Here is a 21,335-nt window from a genome sequence, read left to right on the forward strand (position 1 = left end):
GTTAGGTTTGAGATAAAAGCTGTCAAATGTACTTTGTACGCGGTACCTACCAGACTTGCTGCTTATGTCACAGGCACCTCCTCTAATGTGGGTAAAGGGACGCAGAACACCACATTTTGGAGGACATGCCCAAAGGTCAAAGGTTTGGGATTTTTGTATACAATTTGGTGTTTTCTTTGACCCTCGTCAATTTTAAGAAGTCCCCATTACAGGCCCTACTTAACCAACCAATAGAGGAGGAACCAAAGCATTCCAAAAAATTGGTCTGGTTTACATTCCTAGCGGCCAGAATAGCAGTCACCAGGTCCTGGATGTCTTTTGTCCATCCCCTTTTCAGTAGTGAACGCTGTCATGGCAAATGGTGCATAAAAAGCCATCAGCCACATTGAATGATAAACTACATTTATTGGAAAGATCATGGGACCCTTGGATAAGTTATATTTCAGCAGACAATCAGCGAAGTTCCAACAAAGGGCAGAGGAGATGGACACGGAACAAAACTCTGATTACCCACATGTCCTGATATTCTTCTTCTAGCTTTCTCTCTCTTCTCTTCCTTTTCTTTCTCTATTCGGCCTTCCTTCTGCATTTACCTGGGTTGTCATATGCACCTGATTAAAGAAACATGTTCATTAGAATATATCATTTTAGTGAGCACTCAACCTAAGTAAAAAGTGTATGGCACAGCTATTGATATGAGAAATATCAAACCAGACCTCAGTACAAAAAAAATGATGCTGTACATGAAATCCCTTTTGCACTTAAAGGGTAACTCCACTTTCATGGGAAGAAAATTAGCAAACAAATCCCCCCCCAAAAATATAGCGTGTACAATGGCGATCAATGTAATATTGTAATTGAGTGTTATTAAAGATTACCTTTCCTTTTCAATCTGCAGCGTAAATTTTTGTAAAATGTAATACAATATGGCTACCTGGAGGTGTTCTGTACACAGATGGTGTACAGAACATCCCCTAGAAATGTCATTTCCTGCTTTTGTGATTGGCTTACTGATTTTCCCAGAAGTCAGCACTAAGATGCAAGTCATATTTTTGGCATCCTCTGCAACAAAAATATCATTTTTGGTGAGATATTCTCAAAGGGAAATCACATCTAAAAAGGGATGCAGACCCTACCAACTTCCCCAGAGCCTTGCAGGTGCAGCAGCTAATTGATAATTATAAAACCACTCCTATAAAAATTCACTCTGAACATGGGACACAAACAGCTATTCTTTCAGAATAACAAAAGGTAGGAACCCTTGCAATGTAAATACATCACCCAGAGGGGAAGGTTTTTTTCTCAACAAAAGTGAAGTTACTCTTTAAATTACCTGCTAAGTCTTGGATGCGATGTTCCTATAATTTGTACATTTAATTGCCTATACAAATATTCAAACATAAAAGCAGTCAAGCGGAGGGGGCATGGACACAAAGGTCCTCTGGTTGTGAGAGGGTAAAGAAAAGTAATAAATAACAAAGTAAAAATATTAAATATTAAAGAAATTTACGTCCTTTTTTCCCATGAATAGAGCTTTCTTTCGGTGGCATTTGATCGCCTGTGTGGTTTTTATTTTTTGCTCTATAAAAAGAAAAAAAAAAAAGACCGAAAATTTTGAGAAAAAAAAAAATTATTGTTGACTTTTTCCTAATAAACACATTCAGTAAAAAAATTTTAAAAATCAAATTTCGTCACAAATTTAGGCCAAAATGTATTCTGCGACATGTCTTTGATAAAAAAAAAATCCCAATACATGTAAATGAATTGTTTTATGCAAAAGTTATAGTGTCTACAAATGGAGGTATATATAGTGGAATTTGTTTTTTATACTAGTAATGGTAGCAATCAGCATCTTATAATCAAAAAAATATATAAGTTGCGCTAATCAAAATGAATAAGCTAATCAAAAAAATATTGCAGTCAAAAATTAAAATGCAATCAAACAAATGATATATAAATCAATAATATTGTGAACAATATAAAATAAAAAATGCAGCGCTAAGTAAATAAATGATACTGGTCATAATAAACTGGAAAGTGTTAAAAACCAGAGATATAAAAACAATGCGTAATAAAATCAATATGTAGGTAATAAAACTCTATCAGATAACAACAATAAAGTGCATTAAAGTGCTGAGATAATGGTGGTGATGCGTGCACATAATCTCAAAATATCAAAGTCTTGTGGCTTCCGTGGTGATAAAGACAAACATTGCACTAACCAGAGAGCGCCAAGGATTCCCTCTGATGATGTGTATGGACACGATACGCGTCAGGGAAGTGCCATTTCACTGCTTCTTGTACATGTACTACCAAGCCAGCTGTCTCCTGGCGGCTCAGCTACTAATGTAAGTTGGTTTTCTATTTGTTATTTGTTTTACCCCTGAATAAAACATGATCACACTATTGGAGGCCTTCTCTGCGGGCTCTTTATTTCCTTGGGAGCCGGTGTTTTGAAGGTACTTTGCTGTGGCTGGGAGCTGTGTGTAACAAAACCCCCCCTGGTGGCTGTGGCTGACATTCCTGGATCCTGGATGCTTTTCTCTCAGATGGAGGACACCTAGTGGCTACTACATAGATGACACCACTTCCTTCCAGTATCATATACCCCGAGTACCAGGAGCTGGTCTTAATTGCTCCGTGCGCATTTCCTTGGCGCTATCTGGTTAGTGCAATGTTTGTCTTTATCACCACGGAAGCCACAAGACTTTGATATTTGGAGATTATGTGCACGCATCACCACCATTATCTCAGCACTTTATTGTTGTTATCTGATAGAGTTTTATTACCTACATATTGATTTTATTACGCATTGTTTTTAGATCTCTGGTTTTTAACACTTTCCAGTTTATTATGACCAGTATCATTTATTTACTTAGCGCTGCATTTTTTATTTTATATTGTATACTGTGTATGGGTTCTCGAGGTACCTTTTAATGCTAGCGGCTACTACATATTCTATACCCAGCGCACGATATCTCATCTCTTTTAATAAAATTGTGAAGTCCAAAAAAAGTCCAAAGTAATACGTGATGAAATAATAGTTGATCCAAATATCACCAAAAGTGCATCCACCACCGAATGAATTGAATAAACTCACCAGAGCGAGATGCTGATCATGTTATAAATCAGCATAGAACGCTTTCTGCTCTGGGAGCAATGATCAATAACTTGGGGCTGCAACACTGGGAATTTAGTAACTGGTATCCAGGGAGCAATACTCTGCAGGGAATATATATCATCCAGATCCACTTCACCCCTCAATCACCGACTCTTTAGGATGATCAGACCTCCACTCAAAATACAAGGGAATAAAGACTTATGGTGCAGTACTTCATAAAACTTCCAATTTACTCAAAACACATTGCACTTACAAAAAGCAGTGTCTTAGCCGACACCAGCATGAACAGCGCGTTGAATATCACAGACACGGACCCAGCCTGGCTGCGCATGCGCCGTATCAACGACTCGGGAACGTCCTGACGTCACATCCAAAGGCTCCGCCCCATGCGTTTCGCCATCGACGTCTTCACATGACGTCCCATGGTGAGTTTATTCAATTCATTCGGTGCTGGATGCACTTTTGGTGATATTTGGATCAACTATTATTTCATGACGTATTACTTTGGACTTTTTATGAACTTCACAATATTATGGATTTATATATCATTTGTTTGATTGCATTTTAATTTTTGACTGCAATATTTTTTTGATTCGTTTATTCATTTTGTTTAGCGCAACCTATATATATTTTTTTGATTTACGCACCCTATTTTTATAGGTTAGGTTTTGAAGCTATTTTTACACTGTGTTCCGTGGCGCTATATTTTATATATTTTAAAATCAGCAACTTATAGTGGGACTGCAGGGGGGCATTCTAACACTGAGCGACGTGGAATGGGACACTAACTGTCAATGAGATCACCAGTGACACCAAAATAGCGATCAGTACTAATATAAAGCACGGACACTGTACTAATGGCACTGGGCAGGAAGGGGTTAACTTCTGGGGCGATCAAAGGGTTAACTGTGTGCTGTTTCGCTGTGTGTGCGCTTTACACTGTAAGCACACTGCTTTGTATGGCTTTGCAATGCAGAGCCATACAAAGCAGTTTGCAGGAGCTGACAGAGGAGGGATCTGTTTGTTTACAAATAGGTCTCTACCCGGACCGTGATACACGGTGATCGCCGGGTGCCGGCGGGAAATCATTGGCCGGGACCGGGTGATTTTCAGCCCAGGCCGTGCACGCCCCCTACCCAGAAATGCAAAATCACGTATATAAATATACACATGTGATTTTGCACACCCCTTCCACCCTCTAGAAGTATTTCTGCTATAGGACGGTGGGAAAGCGGTTAAACACTACAGCTAAATATTTCAGGATATTTTTTTATTGGACCCTTTCCCCGGGACAAATGTTGCAAGCTGCAATTTCTACTAAACTGCTTTGTTTGAGACATGCCAACTTTGGAAAACACCGGTGCTACAACTAATGAATGGCGACTAGTCTGCAAAGGACTTGCACCATTGGGACGGTCGGTTCTCTTGCAGTAATGGAAACAGATCTTGCTAATTGGGCCATACACATACCAATTATCTCACAAGAGATCCTAAAAGGTACAAACTAAGAAGCATTTTGTAATATAAATAAAGTTTCATGTCTTGGCTTCTAAAACTTACCTATAAGCTCGGCAATGCCTGTATGCATATCAAAGAATGGATCGGTAACCAAAGGAGCCCGGTTCTGGCTGTAGGACTTGCTGATGGTCCCAAACAGCAGTAGGTTCTACGATCCGTCCTTGTCAGGGTATCCAGGTGGATTCCAGCTCACATCCATCAAAATCTGCTCTGGAAGGAACTAAGTCCACTGCAGCTGAAACCCATTCATCCGCCCTGCCACAGAAACATAAAAGCGTCACAACAACCACAGCTGACTGGCATACTCTTGCTCAAAGCTACAAGTAAAGCCGCACGTTTCCCTATGAAGAGGAAAGCAATGGGTGTGCCTTCCCAAGTAGCAGGCAATCTTTATTGCCCACTGTGTGTGTTCAGTCATCAGCTACAATGACTCTGCTCAGAGCTTACACAGGGGAGAGGACCCCCCCATCCCCCACCTTCCTGATGTGAAAACTCTGGAGAAGGATATTTACCTGGAGAGTGAAATGGATCCCCTCCGATATTATTTCCCCATTCCACAAACCAAACAAGGCTTTGCCATAGTGTGAGGATGAGAGCACCTTAACACAGCGTTCCCACTCCAGACTGGACGGGACCATGTTGTAGTTCTGGTTCTGCTAATGTTCTGTCCAGTTTCATTGTAATGCTGCCTAAAGCAATACCTACAAATGGTTCAGTGCTGCACAGACAGCTGCACAATAAAACCGCACAACACACTGACTTAAAGCCGTACTAAGCCCAAAAACAAAAATGTCATATATTGTCGTGTACCAATCCTTGGATGTGATCCATGCATTAGATTTGGTGATCCTGCCAGTAACACACCTCCTGTATTAGAGTGCCCTACTCTGGATGAAGGAGCACAGGTACACACAAGGACAGCAGCACTGTCAGTCTGGGGGGGGAGGGGAGTGTTACGTGTACTAGCAGATTCTGATACACTAACAAATTAAAGCCAAACTTCAGCTCACACTGCCGCTACACAAGCAGTTACAGCAAAAGGGTTTTTTGGGGGGATAAAGGAATTACGTTCATAAATAAAAGCGGACCATTGTAATCACTTCTGTCACTGGAAAATGGTTTCAACAATCTAATTACTACATTTGCAGTAGAGCTTGTATTCTTGAAAAATGTACTCTGAGCTGGGAGACTCCGTGTACATGACAGCTGACAGGCGGGGGAAGCATCTATGACGGCAGAAAGCGATTGGATCTCTTCTGTCATAAAACTCTACCTGTCACATTTATTTAACCACTTGCCTACCGAGCACTTTTACCCCCTTCGTGCCCAGGACAATATTCAGCTTTCGGCGCTCTCACAATGGCAATGGAATGGCAATTGCGCAGTCATGCAACACTGTACCCATATGACATTTTTATCATTTCTTTAACACACACAGAGCTTTGTTTTGGTGGTATTTAAAAGGAAGGAAATATAGAAGGAAATGACAGGAGGACGTCATATGATGTCCTCCCACTCTATCTGCGAATGTGTGCCCCCAGGGGCAAGCGGCGAACAGTGGTGCGCTGTGTCCCCGGGAAACAGCGGATCACCGATCAGAGGAAAGAGTCAATGACGTCGACTCTGTCATGTGATCAGCTGTGATCAATCACAACTGATCACATGTAAACAAGGAAATGCCGGTTATCGGCATTCCTCTCCTCACACTGACAGCGCGTGAGAGGAGAGCCGGTAAGCGGCATTCCTCAGAGAGGACATGTACACTGATCATCAGGGCACTGATGATCAGTGTAGCCCCATGAGTGCCACCTGTCAGTGCCTACCAGTGCACATCAGTGCCACATATCACTGCCCATCTGAGCTGCCTTTCAGTGACACCTATCAGTGCCATATATCAGTGATGCCTTTCAGTGCCCATCAGTGATGCCCATCAGTGCCGCCTCATTAGTGCACAGCAGTGAAGGAGAAAAAAATTCCTTTTTACAACATTTTATAACAGAAACTAAAAAAAAAATATTTTTCAAGATTTACAATCTTTTTTTAGTTTGTTAAGCAAAAAAAAAAACCCTGTGGTGATTAAATACTACCAAAAGAAAGCTCTGTCTAAAAAAAAAAATATATAAATTTCATATGAGTACAGTGTTGCATGACCACGCAATTGTCATTCAAAGTGCAACAGCGCTGAAAGCTGAAAATTGGCCTGGGCGGGCACTGATAGGCAGCACTGATGAGGAGGCATTAATGAGGAGGCACTGATGATGCCGCACTGATATGGAACAATGATGGGCACTGATAGGCGGCACTGATGGGCACCGATTATCAGTGCCGACCTGTTCTGTGCCATTTGCCGATTATCGGCAGTCCTTTCCTCACGTTGTGACAGTGTGAGGTACAGGACAAGGGAAGAGTGTTGTGGAGCTCTTTGTTTATGGATAGAAACACTCCAGGAACAAGTGTGAACATTGCAGCACTCTGATACAAGTCGAGGCACTTTGACACTGGTGCGGCTTGTCATGTGATTTAAAAGCTCCAAAATTGCATGACAAATTGCACCCCATTGCCAGCAATGGAGCCGTTCATATTGCAGAGACTCATATTGCAGCGATTATGAAAAAGGTTCCTGAACGACTTTTTGCTGATTTCATTGCGACTTGCATAGACTTCTGTTATATGAGGCTGCAAGCCGCAATGAAATCGGCGGTGCAAATCGCACTGATATGCGGCTCTGGAATGGCGCTGAAGTAGTGTGATTTCAGTGCCGCACCAGTGTGAACCGGGGCTCACTGGATGCTTGTGCAGCACTTGGACACAATTTGGACATCATTGTAAAGCAGAATTCTGGGTACAAATGACTTTTCCCCGTTCAGTGGGGCTGTGCGGGTCAGCCGAGTATGAGCTTTGTGCTCCCCCCGAGAAAAAACAAGTAGCTGATCCATGCAGTGGGGGGCAAACATTTGTGAGCGCAATTCTGCTTTCATGAAGAAGTATAGGCCACATGTTTGGGGGGGTTAGAACCCTGGCACAGCTGCTGGGGGGGTTATTGGGGGGCTTTCTGCACAGTGCCGTGTTACTATGGACAGGTGGGGGGGGGGGACAAGTGATGGTGGAGCTCCAGCTGTCTGTCCCTCACCCCCCCATCACCTATCAGCCTCTCCATACATAATATACCCCCCCCAACCTCCTCCATCTTACCCCTATGTCGCCTCCATGCTGCTCCCCCCCGACCATCTGCCCCCCCTCACCTCCTCACCTGGGCTCTCCCGGGTCGCCATCACCTCAGAGACGGTATCTCTAGCCCTCCCTCACTCTCAGCTTCTTCTCTCCTCTCCCCCGTACATTAGATAGAATAAAATGGCCTCCGTAGGACAGAAAGCCCAACTCTATGATGTGTATTGGAGCTGACTGGGAAGGGAGACATCTATGGCGGGAGGCGGTATTACCGCTACGGCACAATCACACCTACTGACCTCTTGTGGCCGCTTTTATGAATAACCATTAAACTCACCAAAAGACTGTCAAATTTCTGTCAAATCAATAAAATGATATCAAATTTATTTGCGTACAAGCGTCAAACAAAATAGGTAGGCCTGAAAAATGACAGCTGGTGTGAGGTGGCAGAGTGTGATTGGCAGGAAGTCCGGTTAGCTCAGCCCTCAGGCTGCAGCTCACCTCAATGTTGCCCTGGTATCCGAGCCATAAGCAGCATCAGAGCTTGTCTCCTGCGACTGACAGAGATTATCGCCATTTATACGGATTTCGATTCCTATTATCACTACTATATAATTCTCGGCCTTCACGACGCCCATCCCGTGGGAGGCCTTCACATCAGGAGGACGGAGAGTCTCCGATCGCCCATCGGACTAGGTCCAGAGTCCAGCGTCATCGGAGACGGGAGGAGGCCTCCACCCATCGGAGTCGTTCACCAAGAGAACGAGCCAGGGCCCCTGAGCACTACCCACCTCCGGCCATGCAGCAGCATGCCAGGGCCCCTGAGTACCATCCTCCACTGGCCATGGAGCAGCACGACAGGGCCCCTGAGAACCACCCACCACCGGCCATGGAGCAGCGCGCCGAGGAGGAGGTAAGTGTGTGTCCTGTGGTGGTTTATGTAAGAATTTATTCTATTTATGAAGGGCGATGTCCTTTTCCCTTAAACAGAATATCACAGTGCCTCCAGCCGTTAAAATACGGCAAAAATTTAATGAACCAATAATTTGGACACCTTACTAATTTGATCACCACTTATTATTATACCTTGAGTCCTTTTAGCCAGTATGATTTCGTACCATACACATGTAGGGAACTGTTGTTTTATACACTAGTTGTGGTTTGTTTATGTTCATATACAGCCACTACCATAGAGGTCCCATTACAGACAAGTCCCTAGGTGTGCTTCCTGCCCCTACACGGAGGTCAAGAAACCCCAGGATGTTATATAGTTTTGTTTTCCAGGAAGTATCAGGCAGAGGGTACCAGCCTGCCATGTGCTGTGTATCTGGGGAGAACTATATGGTGATTCTGTGAGTAATGATCCAGATTAACAAGGCTGCTATATATCTAGTTGTTACTGAAGCAGATTAGGTCTGCCTCTGTTATATTTCAACTTCTGTATAGGAACCCTAATATCTCTGTAAGAGAGAGAGTTGTGGTTCATTATCAATGTATTTACACACTGCAGAATCCTTATAGTTGTCTATATATATATATATATATATATATATATATATAGATCAGTATTTCATTTGCATAAGACTGTCAGGTGAACTTTCTGTTAATTGCAGTGTATCTTTGCAGCCTCTTTGCTTAAAGAGCCTTATTGGTCTGGATCTCTCTTTAGCTAGGATTAGCATAGGGAGTGTTGGATAGATTAGGCTAGAGGTAGGTTAGGCATCCGACGGCCACTTAGACAGATAGAGGCCCGGTTGCAGTGACAGCCCAGTTTAGGGATAGGGACTAAGAGTAAGGATAGATAGGGCATTTTATCCTTTTAGGTGATGCATCGCCGATCTTCAGACAAGCCGTGCAATCATCCACATGTTACTTGGACGCCATCACAGCATCTAAAGTGGAAGCGTGCATCTTATTGACTCTCACCTCTCCAGGGGCCCCTGCAACCGGACTGCGCTATAACCCATGGTTGGAGGTATTCTGTATACTACATGCACATATACCCGGGTATAATTGCAACCTCCCAATTTATGGTAAATTGTAATTCCTGAATGTTATTCTTATGCATCCTGTTTTATATGGCTGCTTTATATAAACTTTGCATTAATCTCATACAGGTGTGGTGACATGTTTTCATGTTAGAAATATAAGTGGGTGCATTAATACTGCTATGTATAGTTACTTTAAGTTGTCTACCTGTTACATTCCTAGAAAGGGGTGAATCTCCTCAATTGCAGGATCCCTATTCTAGGTGGAGGCACTGCCATTTGTATTATCACAACCCCCTCTTCCATATAGCGAAGGCTCAGGATTGCCTACTCATATACAGGTTAGCGCCATAGCTTGTTTGGTGTGGGCCATTTCACATAACCCCCCAAAACAGGGCTACACACACAAAAATTGCCTTATAATAAATAAATAGATACATTTATTTATGTACAAAAATAATATATATATTAACACAAAACGCAAAAGACTGGTGATGAATGGATACTGGTACACACGATCAAAGATATACTATACCAATATTATACACCAACAATATTCTAAATAATGATAATAAAGATTAAAATTAGATTTGGTAATAAATGTTAATTTATAGTACTTCAGAGGTCATTTCTCCCAAAACGTGGCCATAGAAATGGAAGAAAATATTCTCTGATAAATCGTACTATATCCAATAGAAATAAATTTTATGCAATATGAATAATTTTCAATATGACACCTAACAATTTTAGCAGTAATAATCTGGATCTCTCTACATATATATGAACACCCAATACACTTATTGTCACTCTACTGTAATTATCATCACTCTAATGTAATTATTATCACTCTAAGCAACAGAGAAAAATATACAATACAATATTAGATCTAAACAGTCTCACCACACCCAGAACCTGGATTATGACGCCTCCCCAGTGGATTCAGCTGGCAATTGAAACGCCTTCAGGGATGGCCGCAGGGAGCAAGTGAGAGATAGTGTAATAGGTGGTGATGTTGGAAAAATGTAGGATGGTAGAAGTACAGAGAGTTTAGAAGTTTAGTAGGAGTCTTTAAAAGTTTGAAAGGATTAAGTAGTAGCTCTTCAGATGGGATGGATTTCAGCCTCGTCAGATTTCTTCAGCTTGTTGTTCTCCTTTGGTAGCTTGTTTCTTTTTTGTGTGTGTTTTTTTTTAAATGAGGTGCATGGCTTTTTTATACCATCCAAACCATTGTTCTAAAAGACCCTCCCAACAGGCTTTTTTGATTGGCCGGTCGAGAAGTGTATGTACCTAAGCTATCTCTCACTTGTCCACTGGGGGGCAGTCAGGGATCACAAAACAATTTGAGTATTTATGATGACTCATACCTGGGGTGGAACCCAAGGTGATTTTAGGTATTAAATAGACGTCTCATCCAAATATATATTTGATTCTACCTATAATGTCCTGGATAGGAACCATAGAAGATATATATGTATTCAGTTATTCATTTCCCTGAGGTTCAAACTTGTGTGAAAACATTTGCTTCCTGATAGAAACATACAACTGATACCAATTCACAAAATATCTTACTTTTCACCATTTCATACTCAATTTAGTGGTATACAATCCCCAACTCTGCTGAATATATTTTTGTTTGAGAAAGAGTGTGAATAATGTGTCTTTTCTTTTATGTCTTTGTGAGTAGAAATATAAGTTCTGAGTTTCACCTTTTGGGTCTTAGGAATGACCCAGGAAACCGCTGTTTACTTGTCCATTGTAAAGATAATAGGGTAAACAACCAGTTATCCTTGTAGCCTTCCTTTGAGAAGTCTGTTGGCTTATCACTCTCTCCAAGGTTTTGTTTAATCTTCTCAGACTTACAAGTATGGTCTTACGTATTGTTAATTCGATCAGGTGCGGTGACTCACTGTTTGGAAGTCCAATGTTGTATTTGACTGTCTAATTAGCTTTTTTGTAGGTGCAATCTCCTCAACTCCAATAGACAAATAGCACTTGTGGATAATATATACTTTTTCCCAGTCTCAGAGTCACCAACATAAGCTCTCACAATTGTCTGTCTTGGGACCACCTGTAGAGATTCAAATAGTCTATAGTCTCTGGAAAGAGTCCCTTCTACTCATTGTGTGTGTGTAATTTCACTAGAAGGTCATTTGAATTCTAACCAAGAAAAGTTAACCCTTAACAGACAGCTAGGCTGGTTTGCTGTTGGAATGAAATTATGTTTTTGATAAATAGTCCCCAAAAGTCACTACAGTCCCATTTGTTTGGCAGGTTGTGAAGATGGAGAGAACACGACCATCCTGGCCTGCAATCACAAGTTCCACACCAGCTGCATCTGGCGATGGTTTGAAGAGAACCCCACCTGTCCACTCTGCCGGACTGATTTTTCCAACCAGCTACTCCTGCTTCACAACATACACCAACACGTCAATGGAGACCTGCGGATTGGAGACATGCGGATTGGTTATGTAATTGGTGATGATGGTGCTATTACCTTTCCTTATATTGTGCTCCATAATTTGATCATCTTGCTTCAAATGCCTGGATGACATCAGCTGTGTTGGTAATGTATATGACAACTGTTGTTGTGTATGTAATATTTTTTTTTCCAAGTTATATATTACTATTAGTATTATTATATATTATACATGTTTACCTGTTTTAACCATGCTTGTAGTAGTTATAGATTAATGCTTTGAAAAAAAAAAAAATTAAAAAACCCCAAAAAAACAAAAAAAAAAACAAAAAAAAGCCAAAAAAAAAAAAAATTCTTCCTCTTCTTCTTCATATTCTTCTTCTTCTTCGTATTCTTCTTCGTATTATTCTGCTTCTTCTTCGTATTATTCTTCATCTTCTTCGTATTCTTCGTATTCTTCTTCGTATTAGTATTATTATTATATATATTAGCCGTTTTATGATTGTATTATTATACATTATACATGTTTACCTGTTTTAACCATGCTTGTAGTAGTTATAGATTAATGCTTTGAAAAAAAAAAAAAAATTAAAAAACCCAAAAAAACAAAAAAAACAAAAAAAAGCCAAAAAAAATCTTTTTATTATTATTATTAGTATTATTATTATTATTATTATTATTATTAATATATATATTAGCCGTTTTATGATTGTATTATTATATATTATACATGTTTACCTGTTTTAACCATGCTTGTAGTAGTTATAGATTAATGCTTTGAAAAAAAAAAATTAAAAAACCCAAAAAAACAAAAAAAACAAAAAAAAGCCAAAAAAATTCTTTTTATTATTATTATTATTAGTATTATTATTAATATATATATTAGCCGTTTTATGATTGTATTATTATATATTATACATGTTTACCTGTTTTAACCATGCTTGTAGTAGTTATAGTTTAATGCTTTGAAAAAAAACAAAAAAAAACAAAAATCTTTTTTTATTAGTATTATTATTATTATATATTCTTAGCCGTTTTATGATTTAATAGTTATAGTATTTAATGCTCTGAAAAAACAAAAAAAATTTAAACTACAAAAAATGTAATATTATTAATATGATTAATATTATTAGCAGTTTTATGATTGTAGTAGTTATAATATTTAATACTTTGAAAAATAAAAAAAAATAAAAAAATAATTATTATTAGTATTTTTATTATTAATATTATTAGCCATTTTATGATTGTAGAAGTTATAGTATTTAATGCTTTGAAAAAAATGGCCAAATCTAAGGGGGTGCTGGGGTGGGCTGCTCCCCCCTAGATTTCACTTGTGCCCCCCCCCAGATTATTGAGCTCCTTCGCCCCCATGCCCAGACTTAGAGGCGGGACAAAGAAAAGGAAGCCTGGAGTAAAGTCCTGAAAGTGAGGACAGAGCAAGGAGCAGCGGTTCTGTGCTCTGCCCCCTCCTCCTGTCAGAACAGCGCTGCTCCATATAGCTGATGACACAGGATCGCTCCGTCCATCGGACTGTACACAGTTTCAATACCTGCCCCTATCTCCTCCAAGGACCGCTTATCTCCCACAGCAGTAAATGTAGATCGGGGCGAGTAATGAAACTGTGTACAGCCCCATGGTCAGAGCGATCCTGTGTCATCAGCTATATGGAGCAGCTCTGTTCTGACAGGAGGAGGGGGCAGAGCACAGCACCGCTCTTCCAGACTGTAAGTTGGGGGGGGGGGGGCTTACAGGCAAATTGTACATAATGAGGGGGGAGGTGTGGGGGGAAACAGTCATTTGTGCTTGGGATGAGGAGGGGCTGTGCTGGAAAGGGTAACGGCGGTTGGGGGGGGGGGATTTCTGTTAGGAGAAGGATTTGAGGGAATTTAAGCCAGGAGGGGGCATGGGGGAAATGTTTGTACCTATTTGTGCTAAGAGGAAACGGGGGATTTGGGCTAAGTGGGGGCAGAGGATTTGGAAAGGGAGAGGATCTGTGCTGGGAGGGTACTTTGGAAGGGGTTGTGCTAGGAGTAGGAATTTAGAGGAATTTGTCATAAAGAGGGGATTGGAGGATGGGGATTTGGGGGAGGGGGGATTTTTGCTAGAAGGGGGATGGGGGATATGTGCTAGGAGGGGGATTAGCGGGGAGATTTGTGCTAGAAGGGGGGATGGGGGCGATTGCGCTAGGAGAGGGGATTGGAGGGATTTGTGCTAGGAGGGGGGATTGGGGGGATATGTGCTTGAACGAGGAATTAGCGGGGGGGGGGGGGGGGGGTTGTGCTAGGAGGTGGTGAGGAAATTTGGGTTAAGGGGGGACTGGGGGGGGGGTTGAATTTGGAGATTTGTTCTTGGATGGGAAATTTGAGAGGAAGGTGAATGTGGATGATTTTTTGGGTGAGGGAGATTTGTGCTAGGATGAGGGAATTGGGGGCATTGGAGGCAGGATTGGGGTGCAAAGATTTGTGCTGGGAAAGGGTTTTTTTACTGGGATGCTGACCCCTATCCTGTGCCCTACTGAACCTCTGTATACTGCCCCACTGACTCTTCTACACTCCCCTGCTGATCTCCCATCCAGAGGAGTCCCTAGGGTTAGTGTCACCCGGTGCGCTAACACTTGGTGACACTCCCTCCGACGATCCCCGCAGAATGGATTGGATCTGCAGATTGAGCATAATGGATCGGACTCCGATCCATTATGCTCAATCTGCAGATCCGATCCATCCTGCGGGGATTGTCGGCTTTCTTTACAACGTACCTTTTCTTGGAGAGGGTCTGGTGTCACCCCGTATAGGTTGCATGCCGACGATCCACGCAGGATGCGGGATCGCCGGCATGCAACCTATACTGGGTGACACTGGACTCGCTCCAAGAAAAGGTACGTTATAAAGAAAGCAGACGATCCCCACAGGATGGATCGGATCCATCCTGCGGGGATTGTCTGTTTGCTTTGCAACTTTATTGTACTAGTTTACTTTATTGTAATAGTTATAGTAGTTGATTCTTTAAAAAAAATTACACTGGTATTGTTTGTATTATTATTATTATTAACCGGTTGCCGACCAGCCACAGTACATATACGGCGGCAAGGCGGCACCGCTGCACAAAATCACATTTATAAACATCATTCACACTCCCGATGTTTTCGCAGGCAGGGGGGGCGCGCATGCGCCTCCGCTGACCCGCGTGTATCACGATTCGATCCCTGAGGGATCAATCATTCAATTTCAGCCAGTAATGTCCGGCTGAAGTTGAATGATCGGTCTCTGTCCTATCCTATCCTGTGTTGACAGTTACACAGGACAGGATATGATGTAAATCTTCTCTGCCAGGGCACATTCCATCCCAGAGAGAGAAGAAGACACAGAAAACATGAGTACAAAGTACTACACTAACAGTTAGAACACACCTAGGTCACATTTAACCCATTGATCGCCCCCCCCCAGTTAACCCCTTCACTGTCCTGTTACCAGTGTCATTGTTTACAGTGCATAGATTTTTACTGATTACTGTATTAGTGTCACTGGCGACTTCTGACCATGTTAGCGTCAGTTAGCGCCCATCCCAGAAACCATCAGATTGCCCGCTAGTACACCAGTAATCATATTTAACCCTTTGATTGCCAGGAACACGCTCACTTGCACACTAAACCTCCATTGCTAGTATAGTGTCTGATTGGATCAATATCTTTGATCAGATCAGCGATATACCAGCGTTCACATTAGTATAGTGTCCCCAAAAATGCAGCGTTAGCGGGATCAGCCCCGACACCTGCGTTTAGCCCCTTACGACCCCCCCCCCCCTTCTTCCCCAGCAAGTGCAGTGTCAGTAGATAACTGTCACTTGATACTTTACACACAAAACCGCAGTGTTCACAGAATCAGACCTGATCTCTGTTAGCACGTGTCGGTAAATTTTCTGTAGCGGTTGAAGCAGTCCCTGACAGCCAGGCGCTCTTTGTGAGTCTCCCGTGAGTCGCACTAGGTACCTATAAATTTAGTGGCCAAAATGTCCAACCAAAGGTACTCTAGTGAAGAGGCCTACAGGATTCGGAGCATGTCAGGTGAGAGCGAAGGTGAAGACTCACTAAAAATTAAAAATACAAATCCCCCCAAAAAAATAAAAAAATTTAAAAACCAAAAATAGTTATAGTTTTCCCCTTACGTCTTTCAGGCCAGCACCTTGAGAGACCTCGGCTCCTCCCCATCTGAGGAAACACCTCCACCCTAAAATAAAAAGACCTCCACTCCCCTCCGACCTCAGTTCAGGTGTTTCCTCTGGTGGGGAGACACGAGGAAGCTCAAGGTGCTGTCATCCAGATGGCAGGGGGGCCTAGGGCCGGATAGCCGGCTGTCAGGCCTAAGGCAGCCGGGAGTGAAGGCCGGAGGGTCCGGCTGCTCATCCTCCCTGGGCAGGCTGCGTAGCAGCGGGCGCGCACCCCGGGTGACGGGGCTTGGCACGTTCCTGCACTTCGCCCCCCGACCCCCTCCGGCGAGTTGGGGTGTCGGGGTGGCCGTGGTACGGTCTGGTGAGGATCGGGGTGAGGTCTCGCTCCTTCCCATGCTGGCAGGCTTGTTTGCTGGGCCGGACACCGGGAGACGGTGAGTTCCGGCGGAAGGGGCGGGGCTTCACCCCGGGCCGCGACTTCCGCTCGCGGCCCTTATCCACGGCGCGCGAAATTTAAAAGGCGGTGCGGTGCATAGTAGCCTGGGGGACAGGCCTGCACCAAGCGACCACCCTCCCGGAGCGCGATGTCGGAGGCACCGGGACCAGGAGACGCCAGCACCAGCCAGCTGCAGGTAAGGTGCCTCAGTGGAGGCCTCCCCTATCTGTTATCCCCTAGCTCCAGAGGCATTCCCGGTAGGGTAAAGGCAGGGGGTCTGCGTGTGTGCAGGCCCTTAGGCTCTGCCAGGGAAGAGGATACTGGGTAGTATGGTGACTTCCCCCCTTGCCCCTTTATGTTTTTCAGGGCAAGGCTCGGGCTAAGACAAAACACCAAGAGCCCAAACGGAGATGCCCGTCCTGCAAGGAAGTGTTAAGAGAATCCTGGAGGAAGGTGCTGTGTGGCCCATGCATAGAGGGGTTGGTGAGGGAAGACAGGCCTGAGCAGGGGGACTTAGCTAGATAGGTAAAGGATCTGACTAGCACCGTTGACTCCTTTAAATCGCTCATGGAGCGGTTTGTGCTTCCCCAGTCTACGCTTCCCCCCCCCAGCGACCTTAAGTCGCAGAATGGAGCCTCTCGTGGCTAGGGATAAGGGGGAACCATTGGGGGATTCCCGGTCGGAGGAGGAGTTTGCAGGGGAGGGTCCCTCAGAGGGAAGTAGGGGTTCCTCCCGGTATAAATTGTCCCTAGAGGAGGTGGATGAGCTCTTGGGGGCAATTTATGAGACCCTGGACATAAAGGAGGAGGTTAAGACCCTATCTCTCCATGACCAGATGTATCAAGGGTTGCAGGAGCATAGTTACGGAATCTTCCCGGTACATGACGTCTTAATCGAGACTATTAAGAAGGAATGGCAGGACCCAGAGAGAAAACCGTTCTTTTCTAAATCGTTAAAAAGATGGTTTCCATTTAGTGAGGATCCCGCTGCAGTGTGGAACAAGAACCCCAAACTAGACGCAGCTTTCTCCCAAATGACTAGGAGGACTGACCTGGCGTTTGAGGACATGGGGGTCCTACCGGATTTGCTGGATAGGAGAGCGGAATCCCTTCTTAGAAAAGCCTGGGACTCTACCTTGTATAATCTGAAACCAGCCATGGCCTCGACAGTGGTAGCCAGAAACTTGGAGTACTGGCTTACTCAGTTGCAGGCTCATATAGTGGCGGACTCCCCCAAAGAGAAGATCCTGGCCTCTTTTGAGACCCTTCTGCAGGGGATAGGTTATATTGCGGATGCATCGGCTGAGTCGGTGAGGTTGGGGGCTAGGTCTGCGGCTCTCACCAATTCAGCTAGGAGGGCACTATGGTTAAAGACATGGCAAGGGGACATCACTTCCAAAGTCAGACTGTGCGGTATCCCTCTCACAGGAGATTGTCTCTTCGGCCCAGGGTTGGAGGAATCGCTGGACCGAACGGCAGACAAGAAAAAATCTTTTCCCCTCAAAAGGAAGTTACCGGAGGGAGGGACGCGTAGGGCCCGTCCATTAAGGAGACTGAGCCTTAGATCGGTGGGCCAGGGTAGGCCTACAGGACAGAGAGGTCGGGGCAGGGGAGGAGCGATTTTTCGCCCTCCTGAGCAGCCCCGGAAGACACACTGACTCGGTGCCTCCTGTGGGAGGAAGATTGATGGCCTTCCTCCCGCAGTGGGAAGCGGTGATCACCAGCCCCTTCATTCTGGATATTGTCAGAAGGGGTTATCGGGTGGAGTTCGTGAAAACACCGCCCGAAAGATATTTGGTGACGTCGCGTCCGAGAAACCCGACAATGGCCGCTGCCCTGATCACTGCTTTAGAGGATCTAGAGGACCGAAGGGTTGTGGTTAGGGTCCCAGAAGGGGAACAAAGGAAGAGGGTGTACTCCCATGTATTTCTGGTTCAAAAGCCGTCGGGAGCTTTCCGGCTGATTTTGAACCTAAAACCCCTCAACAGATCTGTGCGTTACCGGAGGTTCCGCATGGAGTCTATATTTACAGTCGGGTCCCTGATCCCGCCGGGGTCCTTCATGGCGTCCATAGACCTGCAGGATGCATACCTGCACGTGCCCATTGCGGAAACTTCTCAGCGATTCCTCAGGTTGGCAGTGCAGGGAGAGGGAGGAGTGCGACACTGGCAGTTCAGGGCTCTTCCATTCAGCCTGTCCTCCTCTCCGCGAATTTTTACCAAGGTTCTGACGGAGGCACTGGTGCCTATTCGTTTGATGGGAATTTCAGTGATAGCCTATCTGGACGACTTGCTGCTCTTCGCAGATTCAGAGGCTCACCTTCTGTGGAATCTAGGTATAGTGCGGGGCCATCTGGAACACCTGGGGTGGATGGTGAATCTGGAGAAGTCTTGTCTGGTGCCTTCTCAGAAGATGGTTTACCTGGGTTACTCTCTGGACTCAGTGAGGCAGAGGGTCAGCCTGACCCCAGAGAAGGTGTCCAAGCTAGAAGCTGGGATCAGACTGGTTCAGGGAAATGGGCCAATAACGATAAAGCAGGTCATGTCAGTACTGGGTCTACTGACTGCTTCCATCCCGGCAGTGCAATGGGCGGGTCTGCATATGCGTCCCCTCCAGTGTTGGATCCTGGGAGTTTGGGACGGGAGTTCTCACTCCTTAGAGGACCGAGTACTGGTTCCCCCCAGTGTAAAAAGGTCGCTGTGGTGGTGGAGAAGGGCGTCCAGTATAACCCAGGGGTTATTATGGTGCTTCCCAGTGTCCAGGGAGGTAACGACAGATGCCAGCTCCAGGGGTTGGGGCGCCCACCTGGGAGGATTGGTGGCTCAAGGGGAATGGTCCTGGGAACAAAGGAACAGGTCCTCAAACTGGAGGGAGCTGAGGGCAGTGACAGAGGCTCTTCAAGCCTTCCAGGTGAGAATCAGGGGCCACCATGTGCGAGTCCTATCGGACAATGCCACGACAGTGGCGTACGTAAACAGGCAAGGGGGAATGAGGAGCAGGGCCCTTGGAGCCTTGGCAGCAACGCTCTTGTCCTGGGCAGAGGTGAACTTGGCATCCCTGTCTGCAGTGCATTTAAGGGGAGAGTTAAACCGGAAGGCGGATTTTCTGAGCAGAACACGACTCAGGGAATCGGAATGGGCCCTGAACCCCGAGGTGTTTCAGGATATTGTGTTGAGGTGGGGGTCCCCGGAAGTGGACCTTTTTGCCTCGGGAGGGAACAACAAGGTCCCGGCCTTCTTTTCCCTGTCTCGCGGAGACGGATCAAGGGCGGTGGACGCGCTGAGTCAAAAATGGGACTACCGGCTGTGTTACGCCTTCCCCCCGGTTCCTTTGCTTCCCCTAGTTTTGAGGAAATTCAGAACAGAGAGGACCTCATTGATTCTGATAGCGCCCTTCTGGCCACGGAGGGCTTGGTTCGCCACACTGCAGAGTTTAACCCCCTGTCCGCCCTGGGAACTGCCACCAAGGGAGGATTTGTTATCACAGGGACCGGTCCTTTGCCCCAACGTGAGGAAGTTGAGGTTAACCATTTGGTTTCTGAGCGGCAGCTCCTCTTAGGGAAAGGTTTTTCACCCAGGTTGGTGGCCACGTTACTGGCCAGTAGAAAAGAGGAGACCCAGGCCATTTACGGTAGGGTCTGGGGTCGCTTTACTGCTTGGTGTGAACAGATGTTGCTGACAACCCACAGCTTAGTGTCTGTGTTGGAATTTCTACAGGCGGGGGCTGACATGGGGTTATCGGTTAGCACGCTCAATGGGCCAGATCTCTGCTCTCAGCGTGTTCCTGGAGACACCCCTGGCCAGGGAGACGCTGGTGGCTAGATTTTTTAAGGCTCTAGTGAGACAGAGGCCTCCAAGGGCCAGTCCGTTCCCGATGTGGGATTTGGCCAGGGTTCTTGGTGCGTTGACGAGGACGCCATTTGAGCCCCTGGAGTCCTGCTCGATTGACGAACTCACCATCAAGACTGCCTTCTTGGTAGCGGTCACCACGGCAAGGAGGGTGTGTGAGTTGGAAGCGTTGTCCATCAGGTCGCCCTATCTCCGTGTTTTTCCAGACAGGGTAGTTTTTCGAACGGACCCATCCTTCATCCCAAAGGTGGCACAAAGATTCCAGAGGGAACAGGACATAGTCCTTCCCTCATTTTTTCCTGACCCGGTTGGGGATGATCAGAAAAAGTTTCATTTACTGGATGTCAGAAGTAGCGTACTCCAGTATCTAGAAAGGACTAGGGAGTTTAGAAGCACCGAATCCTTTTTTGGTTTTTTTCAAGGGAACTAGGAAAGGGAAAAAGGCGTCCAGAGGGACGCTGGCAGGTTGGTTGAAGTTGGCAATTTCTGGAGCATACCAGGCGGAAGGCCTGGAGGTTCCGGACGGTATTAGGGCGCACTCCACACGGGCAGTGGCGGCTACTCAGGCAGAGTTTGCAGGGGCATCTCCGGGGCAGATCTGCAGGGCGGCAACATGGTCCAGTTATGACACATTTGCCAAGCACTACAGGTTGGACCTGGTCTCGGTGCAGGAGCAG

At 45.1% G+C, this 21,335-nt stretch overlaps 2 protein-coding genes across 8 annotated transcripts in view; one reads left to right on the top strand and one right to left on the bottom strand.

Annotated features, from left to right (window-relative positions):
- Positions 1 to 385: 385 nt before the first annotated feature.
- LOC149463148 (uncharacterized) overlaps positions 386 to 21,335 on the bottom strand; it is a 99,205-nt gene continuing 78,255 nt past the window's right edge. For 5 of the 7 annotated variants that reach the window (XM_089675852.1, XM_089675851.1, XM_089675846.1 and 2 more), the window contains one exon: positions 386 to 611. The gene's annotated coding sequence lies outside the window, so the exon portion shown is untranslated. Of the gene's footprint in view, positions 612 to 4,670; positions 4,895 to 10,444; positions 12,234 to 21,335 lie in introns of those variants that run through there. The other 2 variants (XM_089675847.1, XM_089675848.1) reach the window with 2 other exon arrangements.
- On the top strand, positions 18,824 to 20,368 carry LOC149463149 (uncharacterized). Its single transcript, XM_089675919.1, has 2 exons — positions 18,824 to 19,257; positions 19,732 to 20,368. Exons 1-2 carry the CDS (start codon positions 18,824 to 18,826, stop codon positions 20,366 to 20,368), a joined length of 1,071 nt encoding a protein of 356 aa, XP_089532045.1.

Source organism: Staurois parvus, unplaced genomic scaffold (genome assembly GCF_062004578.1).
Source record: "Staurois parvus isolate SC_StPar_1 unplaced genomic scaffold, SC_StPar_1.0 ptg000159l, whole genome shotgun sequence".
NCBI lineage: Eukaryota > Metazoa > Chordata > Amphibia > Anura > Ranidae > Staurois > Staurois parvus.

Bases quoted from the DNA above. Each gene is read 5' to 3' on its own strand.
- LOC149463149 (XM_089675919.1), top strand. From the start codon at position 18,824: ATGGAGTCTATATTTACAGTCGGGTCCCTGATCCCGCCGGGGTCCTTC. The intron at 19,258-19,731 runs GCAGAGGGTCAG...GGTGAGAATCAG, and splicing joins TACTCTCTGGACTCAGTGAG to GGGCCACCATGTGCGAGTCC.